Genomic DNA, 13121 nt, shown 5'->3' with positions numbered 1-13121 from the left:
TTTCTTGTAATTTGAGTTAGTTTTTAAAAAATTCCTTTAACTTCTGTGTATCTAATTTCACCATTATATTTGAGAGACAGTTTCGCTGGATGTATACATCTTGGCTGGCAATTTTTTCTCTCAAGTCTTTATGTATGTCATCCTATTGCCTTCTTGCCTGCATGGTTTCTGCTAAGTAGTCAGAGTTTAGTCTTATTGACTCCCCTTTGTAGATAGCTGCATTAGGGACGTTTTCTGCAAAAAAAGCTTCAACAATTCTCTCTGCATTTTCTGTTATCCCCCACTGTTCTGCTACTCCAGTCACGCATAGGTTATTCCTCTTGATTGAGTTCCACATAATGCTTAGGGCTTCTTCATTTTTAAAAAATTCTTTTATCTGATATTTCCTCAAATAATTTGGCATCAAGTGCTTTATCTTCAATCCCACCAATTCTGACTTCTGTTGTCTCAATTTTGCTCCTATGATTTTCTATTGAATTGTCTAATTCTGAAATTTTATTTTTAATCTTTTGGATTTCTATTTGCTGTCTCTCTGTGGATTCTTGCAGCCTGTTAAATTTGTCATTATGCTCTTGTATAACCTTTGTAACTTCCTCTATTGCTTTGTCTGTGTGTTCCTTTGCTTGTTCTGTGTTTTTCCTGATCTTCTTCCTGATCTCTTGAAGAGCACTGCATATCAATCTTTTAAACTCTACCTCCAGTAATTCCAAGACTTTCTTCCTCCAGGAGGTTTCTTGATTCTTTGTGTTGATAGCTTGCTGAAGCCGTCATGGTCTGACTCTTTATGTGATTTGGTATTGACTATTGTCTCCAAGCCATCAGTAAGTTATTATATTTATTTATTTTATGTTTGCTTACTGTGTCCTAGCTTCTTGTTTTGTTTCGATATGCTCAAATAGACTGGTTGTTTGAGCTACTTTGATTATTGGCATCTTTGAAGCTCTCTAGGAGATTTTTTAAGTACACATAGGATAATGAAATGGATGGCCCACTCAACTATATTTAGAACGTAGTACAGTTTTATGCATCATGTGATAGAATAGTTGTCTATAGAAAACAACAATTAAATTTATAATTCAAGCACTATGGTATTATTATTATCTTAGGGATTTTTTAAGCTTTTATAAGAACCTTATTATTGTAGTATAATAAACATATAAGAAAAAGTGCACATATCTTAAGTGTACATCTCAGCAAAGGAGCTGCAAATCGTAAGTGTATATCTCAGTGAAGGAGCCCTGGTGGCACACAGTTAAGTGCTCAACTGCTAACTGAAATATTGGCAGTTCGAATCCACCCAGTGACTCTGAGGGAGAAAGACCTCGTGATCTGTTTCTATAAAGATTGTTGTTATTATGCTGTTAGGCGCCATCGAGTCGGTTCCAACTCATAGTGACCCTATGTACAACAGAATGAAATGCTACCTGGTCCTGCGCCATCCTCACAATCATTGTTCTTATTGTTGAGCCCATTGTTGCAGCCACTGTGTCAATCCATCTCGTTGAGGGTCTTCCTCTTTTTTGCTGGCCCTTTACTTTACCAAATGTAATGTCCTTCTCCAGGGATTGGTCTCTCCAGATAATATGTCCAAAGAATGTCACATGAGGTCTTGCTATCCTTGCTTCTAAGGAGCATTCTGGCTGTAGTTTGTCCAAGACAGATTCGTTTGTTCTTCTGGTAGTCCATGGCATGTTCAATATTTTTCACCAACACCATAATTCAAAGGCATCAATTCTTCTTTGGTCTTCCTTATTCTCTGTCTAGCTTTTGCGTGCATATAAAGCAAATGAAAACACCGTGGCTTGGGTCAGGCACACCTTAGTCCTTAAAGTGACATCTTTGCTTTTAAACACTTTAAAGAGATCTTTTGCAGCAGATTGCCCAAGGCAATGTGTCTTTTGATTTTTTGACTACTGCTTCCATGGGCATTGACTGTGGATCCAGGTAAAATGAAATCCTTGACAACTCCATGTTTTTTCCATTTATCATTATGTTGCTTATTGGTCCAGTTGTGAAGGTTTTTGTTTCCTTTATGTTGAGGTGTAATCCATACTGAAGGCTGTGGTCTTTGATCTTCATCACTAAGTGCTTCAAGCCCTCTTCACTTTCAGCAAGCAAGGTTATGTCATGTGCATATCACAGGTTTTTAATGAGTGTTTCTCCAATCCTAATGCCACATTCTTCTTCATATAGTCCAGCTTCTCAGATTATTTGCTCAGCATATGGATTGCCTTTAAACCAGGCAGTATCCCCTTGTTCTGTTTGAATGACTGCCTCTTGGTCTAAATACAGGGTCCTCATGAGCACAATTAAGTGTTCTGGAATTCCTTTTCTTCTCAATGTTATCCGTAATTTGTTATGATCCACACAGTTCAATGCCTTTGCATAGTAAATAAAACACAGGTAAACATCTTTCTGGTATTCTCTGCTTTCAGCCATGATTCAACTGACATCAGCAATGATATCCCTAGTTCCACAGCCTCTTCTGAATCCAGCTTGAATTTCTGGCAGTTCCCTGTTGATGTTCTGCTGCAACTACTTTTCAATAATCTTCAACAAAATTTTACTTATGTGTGATATTAATGATATTGTTTCATAATTTCTGTATTCTGTTGCATCAGTTTTCTTTGGAATGGGTACAAATATGGATCTGTTCCAGTCAATTGGCCAGGCAACTGTCTTCCAAATTTCCTGGCATAGATGAGTGAATGCTTCCATTTGTTGCATCCATTTGTTGAAACATCTCAATTGGTATTCCATCAGTTCCTGGAGCCTTGTTTTTTTGCCAGTGCCTTCAGTGTAGCTTGGACCTCTTCCTTCAGTACCATTGGTTCTTAATCATATGCTACCTCCTGAAATGGTTGAATGTCAACCAGTTCTTTTTGGTACAGTGACTTTGTGTATTCCTTCCATCTTCTTTCTTCTTCCATCTTCCCATGTCCTTCAATATTGCAACTTGGGGCTTGAATTTTTTCTTCAGTTCTTTCAGCTTGAGAAATGCTGAGCATGTTCCCCCTTTTGGTTTTCTATCTCCAGGTCTTTGCATATTTCATTATAATACTTTATTTTGTCTTCTCAAGCCACCCTTTGAAATCTTCTGCTTGGCTGTTTTACTTCATCATTTCCTCCATTTGCTTTAACTACTCTACCTTCAAGAGCAACTTTCAGAGTCTCTTCTCACATCCATTTTTGTCTTTTCTTTCTCACCTTTTTAATGACCTCTACCTTTCTTCCTGTGTGATGCCCTTGATGTCATCTCACAACTCACCTGGTCTTCGGTCATCAGTGGTCATTGTGTCAAACCATTCTTGAGGTGATCTCTAAATTCAGGTGGGATATACTCAAGGTTGTGCTTTGGCTCTCGTGGACTTGTTCTAATTTTCTTCAACTTCAACTTGAACTTGCATATGAACAATTGATGGTCTGTCCCACAGTTGGCCCCTGGCCTTGCTCTAACTCATGGTGTTGAGCTTTTCCATCATCTTCTTCCACAGATGTAGTTGATTTGAATCCTGTGTATTCCATCTGCGGAGGTCCCCGTGCATAGTTGCTGAAAAAAGGTATTTGCAGTGAAGAAGTTGTTGGTCTTGCTAAATTCTATTATATGATCTCTAGCATTGTTTCTACCACCAAGGCCGTGTTTTCCAACTACCAATCCTTCTTCTTTGTTTCCAGCTTTCACATTCCAATCACCAATAATTATCAATACATGTTTAATCAATTTCAGAACGTAGAACTTGGTAAAATCTTCAATTTCTTCATCTTTGGCCTTAGTGGTTGGTGTGCAAATTTGAGTAATAGTTGTATTAACTGGTCTTCCTTCTAGGTGTATGGATATCATTCTATCACTGACAGCGTTGTACTTCAGGATAGATCTTGAAATGTTCTTTTTGACAATCAATGCAATGCTATCCCTCTTCAAGTTGTCATTCCCAGCATAGTAAACCATATGATTTTCTGGTTCAAAATGGCTGATGCTAGTCCATTTCAGCTCACTAATACCTAGGATTTCAATGTTTATGCATTCCATTTGATTCATTTTTCCTAGATTCATACTTTATACATTCCACATTCCAATTATTAATGGATGTTTGCAGCTGTTTCTTCTCATTTTGAGTTGTGCCACAACAGCCAATGAAGGTCATGACTCTGTCCACATCATTAAGGTCGACTCTACTTTGAGAAGGCAGCTCTTCCCTTTTTGTATTTGGAGTGCCTTCCAACCTGAGGAGCTCATTTTCTGGCACTCTATTAGACAAGGTTCTGAGCTATTCATAAGGTTTTCACTGGCCAATTTTGTTCAGAATTAGACTGCCAGGTCCTTCTTCTTAGTCTGTCTTAGTCTGGAAGCTCAGCTGAAACCTGTCCACCTTGGGTGACCCTGCTGATATTTGAAATACCGGTACAAAGTTTCTAGTATCACAGCAACATGCAAGCCACCACAATACAACAAACTGACAGATTACAGCCAAGAAAACTCAATAGGGCAGTTCTACTCTGTCACATGGGAGTCACTATGAGTCAAAATCTACTCGACGGCACCCAATAACAACTTGTCTCAATGATTTTTACAAACTGAACACCCTTGTAACCAGCATCTGAGTCAAAAAAACCAAACATTATCATTATGCCCCCAAAACCAGACATTATCATTATTACTTGTGTCTCCTTCCAGTTACTGCCACCTCTGAGTGCAATAATTATCCTGCCTTCTAGCAGCATAGGTTAATTTGCTGGGTTTTGTACTTTATGTAAGTGGAATCGTATAGGATGTACTCTTCTGTGTTCTGGCTTTTTTTCCCTCAGCATTAGCTTCGAGAGATTCATCCATATTTTTACATGTAGTTGCAGTTATAGCCAGAGGTTTTAATTCCTGAAATCTAGTTCAACAAATATTATTCAACTATGAACTATGCTGTAGACTCAAAAACAAATAGGGGTAAGTCCCTGTTGTAAAGAACATTCAGTGTAGTAATCTAGTAATTATCAGAATTTAATGCAAAGGAAATTCTTCTTTGTTTAACAAATATTTATTCAGTGCTCACTAAGGGACAGACCCTATTATAAGTATAGGGGATAAGTAATGAACAAGCAGACAAAAATTCTGGCAGAAATCCTCTGTTTTTTTTCTGTCTTGGATGGGCAAGTTCTGCTCACTAATATCCATTCCCCACTCTATTTTTCATCTGATTCAACAAAAGAGGGACTAGTGATGAGAACCTATTTCTTCTGATGGGTTGAAGTGTGTGATTATGAAGTTGCTGTTCCAATTATGGCACAGTTGCAAACCAGTGAGCCTCGGAGTTATTTTATTCCTCTGTGCCCATTTCTGCCTTATTCCAGTCTCTCTCTTCATCCCTTGTACCTTCTATACAGAGTGAAGCAAAAGTCTCCAACCTAACAAAGTTCTTGGGTTAGTTTACCTGGCGTAGGCTGAGCAATCTTGTTGTCCTCCTGAACCTAAAGTGAGAAAACATAATCGCCAAAGTTGTGATTGAAATCATAAACCTTTGAATCTGAATACCTATGGGGCCTGAATATGCATCACCATTCACTAGTTACGAACTTTTCAGGCCCTAATGAATTACCTAAGTGTAAAGCCATGATATTAGAGGGACAATCCATTGCTCTAGAAAAATCTCTGGAACATTCTGGAGTAAAACAGTGGTTGCTTCACAGTTCAAAGCCTGGGAAACCTAGACAATTTTAGTGCCATGCTCTGTTGTGTATGGAGGTAAAGGATTTAAAAGAGAATTAATCCAACACTACCCCAGAATTGATAACTTTTGAAGAAGTGCAAAAGATCACCTAATTTTGTTTGGCTGGTTCATTGTTGGTGGGTTTTTTTTCCCCCCATATTTTTGGAAAATTTTAGGCATATATAAAAGTAGAAATGATAGAAAAATACACTCCTATGTACTCAATTTTCAGCTTCAAAAATTATCAACTCATGCCTAATTCATCTCTAGTCCACTGCTGCTTACTCCTGATTATTTTGAAGCAATCTCAGATGTCAAATAAATTTTCATAAATTTTCTACTGATCCACATTCCAACACAACAACATTCTTTAAAGAGATGGGAAAACTTATCATTAACTTTATATGGAAAGGGAAGAAGCCCAGGATAAGTAAAGCACTATTGAAGAAGAAGAATAAAGTAGGACAACTCACGCTACCTGACCTCAGAACCTACTATACAGCTACAGTAGTCAGAACAGCCTGGTACTGGTACAATGACAATTACATTGACCAATGGAACAGAATTGAGAACCCAGATGTAAATCCATCCACCTATAGTCACCTGATCTTCAACAAGAGCCCAAAGTCCATCAAATGGGGAAAAGACCATCTTTTTAACAAAAGGTGCTGGCAAAACTGGATGTCCATCTGCAAAAAAATGAAACAGGACCCATACCTCACACCATATACAAAAACTAACTCAAAATGGATCAAAGACCTAAACATAAAGCCAAAAGCTATGAAGTTCTTAGAAGAAAAAATGGGATCAACTCTAGGGGTCCTAATACAGGGCATTAACCCAACAGGATACAAATCACAACCAACAACATACAAGCTCCAGAGGATAAGCTAGATAACTGGGATCTTGTGAAAATTCAACACTTATGCTCATCAAAAGACTTCAACAAGAGTAAAAAGAGAACCTACAGACTAGGAAAAAATTTTTGGCTATTACAAATCAGACAAAGATCTAATCTCTAAAATCTACAAGAAAATCCAGCACCTCTACAACAAAAAGACAAATAATCCAATTAAAAAATGGGCCAAGGAAATGAACAGACACTTCACCAAAGAAGACATTCAAGCAGCCAACAGACACATGAGGAAATGCTCATGATCTCTAGCCATTAGAGAAATGCAAATCAAAACCACAATAAGATACCATCTTACCCTGGCATTACTGGCATGAATCTATAAAACAGAAAATAACAAATGCTGGAGATTTTATGGGGAGATCGAAACTCTTACACACTGCTGATGGGAATACAAAATGATACAACCTTTTTGGAAAATGATATGGCACTTTCTTAGAAAGCTAGAAATAGCATATGATCCAGCAATCCTACTCCTAGGAGTATATCCTAGAGAAATAAAAGCTGTCACACGAATAGATATATGTACGCCCATGTTCAAAGCAGCATTGTTCACAATAGCAAAAAGATGGAAACAACCTAGATGCCCATCAATAGATGAATGGGTAAACAAGCTGTGGTACATATACACAATGGAGTATTATGCAATGCTAAAGAACAACGATGAACCTGTGAAGCATCTCATAACATGGATGCATCTGGAGGACACTATGCTGAGTGAAATAAGTCAATCACCAAAGGACAAATATTGTATGAGACCACAACTGTAAAAACTCATGAAAAGGTTTACATACAAAAAGAAACAATATTTGATGGTCATGAGGGAGGGGAGGGGTAGGGATGGAAAGACACATAATGGACAATAGATAAGCACTAACTTTGGTAAAGGGTAAGACAGTACACAATACTGGGGAAGCCAGCACAACCTGTACGAGGCAAGGTCATAGTAGCTGCATAGACACATCCAAACTCCCCAAGAGACTGAAGTGCCGGGCTGAGGGCTGTTGGGACCATGGTCTCAGGGAACATCTAGCTCAACTGGCATAGCAGAGTTTATAAAGAATATGTTCTATATTCTGCTTTGGTGAGTAGCGTCTGGGATCTTAAAAGCCTTTGAGTGGCCATCTAGTATACTCCACTGCTCCCACCCCTTCAGGAGCAAGGAAGAATGAAGAAAACTAAAGACATAAGGGAAAGATTAGCCCAAAGGACTAATGGACCACATCTACCATGGCCTCTACCAAACCGAGTCCAGTACAACTAGATGGTGCCCGGCTACCACCACTGACTGATCACAGTAGGGGGTCATGGACAGTGCTGGAGAAAAATATAGAAAAAAAACTCTAACTCAAAAAGAAAGACCAGACTTGCTGGCCTGACAGAGACTGCAGAAACACTGAGAGTATGGCCCCTGGACACCCTTTCACCTCGGTAATACGGCCACTCCTGAGGTTTACCCTTCAGGCAAAGATTGAACAGGCCAATGGAACAAAACAAGACTAAAGGCGTGCACCAGCCCTGGGGCAGTGACTAGAAGGTAGGAGGGAAGAGGAAAGCTGGTAATAGGGAAACCAGGATTGAGAAAGGAAAGTGTTGACATGTTGTGGGGTTGTTAACCAATGTCATACAGCAATGTGTGTCCTAACTGATAAGAAACTAGTTCTGTAAACCTGCATCTAAAGTTCAATAAAAACATTTTTTTAAATTTCTTCATTTTCAGAAAGTGAGATATAGTTTTAATCCCCTAATTTAACAGGCTCAGAGAGATGAAGTCACTGAGCTAGTTGGTAACTACAAAAACTAGTGGCAGTTATATTTAATCCCTTGATTTCAAAATTAAAATTCACGGGGTTGAGTAACAGAATATTGAACTTTATAGGAATGGAATCGTACAGTATGTATGAGATGCAAATTGTCAAATTATGTCAAATGTCTAGTCTGGTCCAAGACCACTATAGGATTTTAGAAAATAGCTACACATAAAATCACCATGTTCACCCACGAGAGCCTTAAAAGGTAAACGGAACATCACTTGAACCCATGGTAAATTTGTCATCAGTCCATTTTAACCATATTTTCAACTTGAGTCAGCACATTTATAGAAATGAATTTTATAAATTAATACTCTTAAAAAATGCTTTGTATTATTTGGCTTAATAACACCTCTCAAGCCTCACATTCAGAAAACTGGCAAGTTCTCCTAAGAGTCCAACAGGGTGTGGAGACTGCTGGTTCATGTTCTTTTTCATCGCTAATTTCGAAACCAAATCCCTGTGGATTTTGAAAATGCGAATCAATTTGTCCAAAAGCAAGTGTTTTTCCAACTATTTAGCAATAAAACGGGCCTAAGACTCCTCCTAAGCCTCATTGTTTTCCATCTCTAACCAGTTCTATTTTCGAAGAAGGGGGTTAGTTGGTGTTCACTAGCCAGTACCAATGCCTTGTCTGCTATAAGATATTACAGCATAACCAGACATGGAGCTAAAATTTTCTAGGTTTCCTGGGCTTGGAACCCCAAAGCACGATTGTTTTGGTTCAAAACGCTCCAGAGGTTTCTCCAGCAAGTAGAAATGATTCTGGAAGTGTCTTTGTCATGAAAACATTCAAAATTTTGACTTGGCCTCTTCCCCTACCATGGATGCTCCAACTGTCCCTCGGAATGATACCCAGGGCATGTGATAGCCATGACTGTGAGGAGTGGGATGCAAAGCACCTCCTCGACGAGCGTTTGGGGAGGAGATAATTGGAGGTTTAAGAAAAAAAAAAAAAGCTGCAAATATTACCTACATAAATAACACTGTATAAGGCAGACATCCAGACACTTTTCTGTATACAACCCACTCATTTCTCTGAGAGATAAAAGCAGCAAAGATTGACAATCTGGCAGTTTAACCATTTTCATTGTGTACTTTTCTGGGCAGGTTATTCACATCGAACTCCTTTGATGTGATCAGTGATGATGCATTTATTGGTCTTCCACATTTAGAGTATTTGTAAGTAAAAAGACTTTTTTGTTTTTAATCGTAATGATTCATGACCTTGTGCTTGCTGGTTCCTACAGCTGTCTGATAAAAATATTATAAACTGTTGCAGATTCATAGAAAACAACAACATCAAGTCAATTTCAAGACATACTTTCCGGGGACTCAAGTCTTTAATTCACCTGTAAGTATAAATGTTCCTATTACTTTTTTTTTTAATTAACTTTCATTAAGCTTCAAGCGAACGTTTACAAATCCAATCAGTCTGTCACGTATAAGTTTACATACATCTTACTCCGTACTCCCACTTGCTCTCCCCCTAATGGGTCAGTCCTTTCAGTCTCTCCTTTCGTGACAATTTTGCCAGTTTCCCTCTCTCTCTATCCTCCCATCCCCGCTCCAGACAAGAGATGCCAGCACACTCTCAGGTGTCCACCTGATATAATTAGCTCACTCTTCATCAGCATCTCTCTCCCACCCACTGACCGGTCCCTTTCATGTCTGATGAGTTGTCTTCGGGAATGGTTCCTGTCCTGTGCCAACAGAAGGTCTGGGGAGCATGGCCGCCGGGATTCCTCTAGTCTCAGTCAGACCATTAAGTATGGTCTTTTTATGAGAATTTGGGGTCTGCATCCCACTGATCTCCTGCTCCCTCAGGGGTTCTCTGTTGTGCTCCCTCTCAGGGCAGTCATCGGTTGTGGCCAGGCACCAACTAGTTCTTCTGGTCTCAGGATGATGTAGATCTCTGGTTCATGTGGCCCTTTCTGTCTCTTGGGCTCTCAGTTGTCATGTGACCTTGGTGTTCTTCATTCTCCTTTGCTCCAGGTGGGTTGAGACCAATTGATGCATCTTAGATGGCCGCTTGTTAGCATTTAAGACCCCAGATGCCACATTTCAAAGTGGGATGCAGAATGTTTTCATAATAGAATTATTTTGCCAATTGACTTAGAAGTCCCCTGAAACCATGGTCCCCAAACCCCCGCCCTTGCTCCGCTGACCTTTGAAGCATTCATTTTATCCTGGAAACTTCTTTGCTTTTGGTCCAGTCCAGTTGAGCTGACCTTCCATGTATTGAGTATTGTCCTTCCCTTCACCTAAAGCAGTTCTTATCTACTAATTAATCAGTAAAAAGCCCTCTCCCACCCTCCCTCCCTCCCCGCTTTGTAACCACAAAAGTATGTGTTCTTCTCCGTTTATGCTATTTCTCAAGATCTTATAATAGTGGTCTTACACAATATTTGTCCTTTTACCTCTGACTAATTTTGCTCAGCATAATGCCTTCCAGGTTCCTCCATGTTATGAAATGTTTCACAGATTCGTCACTGTTCTTTATCGATGCGTAGTATTCCATTGTGTGAATATACCACAATTTATTTACCCATTCATCCGTTGATGGACACCTTGGTTGCTTCCAGCTTTTTGCTATTGTAAACAGAGCTGCAATAAACATGGGTGTGCATATATCTGTTTGTGTGAAGGCTCTTATTTCTCTAGGGTATATTCCGAGGAGTGGGATTTCTGGGTTGTATGGTAGTTCTATTTCTAACTTTTTAAGAAAACGCCAGATAGATTTCCAAAGTGGTTGTACCATTTTACATTCCCACCAGCAGTGTATAAGAGTTCCAATCTCTCCGCAGCCTCTGTAACATTCATTATTTTGTGTTTTATGGATTAATGCCAGCTTTGTTGGAGTGAGATGGAATCTCATCGTAGTTTTAATTTGCATTTCTCTGATGGCTAATGATCGAGAGCATTTTCTCATGTATCTGTTAGCTGCCTAAATATCTTCTTTAGTGAAGTGCATGTTCATATCCTTTGCCCACTTCTTGATTGGGTTGTTTGTCTTTTTGTGGTTGAGCTTTGACAAAATCATATAGATTTTAGAGATCAGGCGCTGGTCGGAGATGTCATAGCTGAAAATTCTTTCCCAGTCTGTAGGTGGTCTTTTTACTCTTTTGGTGAAGTCTTTAGATGAGCATAGGTGTTTGATTTTTAGGAGCTCCCAGTTATCGGGTTTCTCTTCGTCATTTTTGGTAATGTTTTGTATTCTGTTTATGCCTTGTATTAGGGCTCCTAAGGGTGTCCCTATTTTTTCTTCCATGATCTTTATCGTTTTAGTCTTTATGTTTAGGTCTTTGATCCACTTGGAGTTAGTTTTTGTGCATGGTGTGAGGTATGGGTCCTGCTTCATTCTTTTGCAAATGGATATCCAGTTATGCCAGCACCATTTGTTAAAAAGACTATCTTTTCCCCAATTAAGTGACACTGTGCCTTTGTCAAATATCAGCTGCTCATATGTGGATGGATTTATATCTGGGTTCTCAATTCTGTTCCACTGGTCTATGTGTCTGTTGTTGTACCAGTACCAGGCTGTTTTGACTACTGTGGCTGTATAATAGGTTCTGAAATCAGGTAGAGTGAGGCCTCCCACTTTCTTCTTCTTTTTCAGTAATGCTTTGCTTATCCGAGGCTTCATTCCCTTCCATATGAAGTTGGTGATTTCTTTCTCTATCACCTTAAAAAATGACATTGAAATTTGGATCAGAAGTGCATTGTATGTATAGATGGCTTTTGGTAGAAGAGACATTTTTACTATGTTAAGTCTTCCTATCCATGAGCAAGGTATGTTTTTCCACTTAAGTATGTCCTTTTGAATTTCTTGTAGTAGAGCTTTGTAGTTTTCTTTGTATAGGTCTTTTACATCCTTGGTAAGATTTATTCCTAAGTATCTTATCTTCTTGGGGGCTACTGTGAATGGTATTGATTTGGTTATTTCCTCTTTGATGTTCTTTTTGTTGATGTAGAGGAATCCAAGTGATTTTTGTATGTTTGTCTTATAACCTGAGACTCTGCCAAACTCTTCTATTAGTTTCAGTAGTTTTCTGGAGGATTCCTTGGGGTTTTCTGCGTATAAGATCATGTCATCTGCAAATAGAGATAATTTTACTTCCTCTTTGCCAATCCGGATGTCCTTTATTTCTTTGTCTAGCCTAATTGCTCTGGCTAGGACTTCTAGCACAATGTTGAATAAAAGCGGTGATAAAGGGCATCCTTGTCTGGTTCCCGTTCTCAAGGGAAATGCTTTCAGGCTCTCTCCATTTAGAGTGATGTTGGCTGTTGGCTTTGCATAGATGCCCTTTATTATGTTGAGGAATTTTCCTTCAATTCCTATTTTGGTGAGAGTTTTTATCATAAATGGGTGTTGGACTTTGTCAAATGCCTTTTCTGCATCAATTGATAAGATCATGTGGTTTTTGTCTTTTGTTTTATTTATATGGTGGATTACATTAATGGTTTTTCTAATATTAAACCAGCCTTGCATAACTGGTATAAATCCCACTTGGTCGTGGTGAATTATTTTTTTGATACGCTGTTGTATTCTATTGGCTAGAATTTTGTTGAGGATTTTTGCATCTATGTTCATGAGGGATATAGGTCTGTAATTTTCTTTTTTTGTGGTGTCTTTACCTGGTTTTGGTATCAGGGAGATGGTGGCTTCATAGAATGAGTTGGGTAGTATTCCGTCTC

General features: G+C 38.9%; 1 protein-coding gene across 4 annotated transcripts in view; it reads left to right on the top strand.

Annotated features, from left to right (window-relative positions):
* The window catches only part of LGI1 (leucine rich glioma inactivated 1), a 46189-nt gene that overhangs the window by 15322 nt on the left and 17746 nt on the right, over window positions 1-13121 (top strand). For 3 of the 4 annotated variants that reach the window (XM_010589106.2, XM_003409227.4, XM_023546915.2), the window contains 2 exons: window positions 9534-9605; window positions 9706-9777. The exons of the other annotated variant lie outside the window; for it this stretch is intronic. In XM_010589106.2, the coding sequence (XP_010587408.1) occupies window positions 9534-9605; window positions 9706-9777 (144 nt within the window). The remainder of the gene's footprint in view (window positions 1-9533; window positions 9606-9705; window positions 9778-13121) is intronic. 4 annotated transcript variants of the gene reach the window in all.

Source organism: Loxodonta africana, chromosome 16 (genome assembly GCF_030014295.1).
Source record: "Loxodonta africana isolate mLoxAfr1 chromosome 16, mLoxAfr1.hap2, whole genome shotgun sequence".
In the NCBI taxonomy this organism is placed as follows: Eukaryota; Metazoa; Chordata; class Mammalia; order Proboscidea; family Elephantidae; genus Loxodonta; species Loxodonta africana.
The sequence above is the reverse complement of the archived record's forward strand: the minus strand, read 5'-3'. Positions and strand labels throughout refer to the sequence as shown.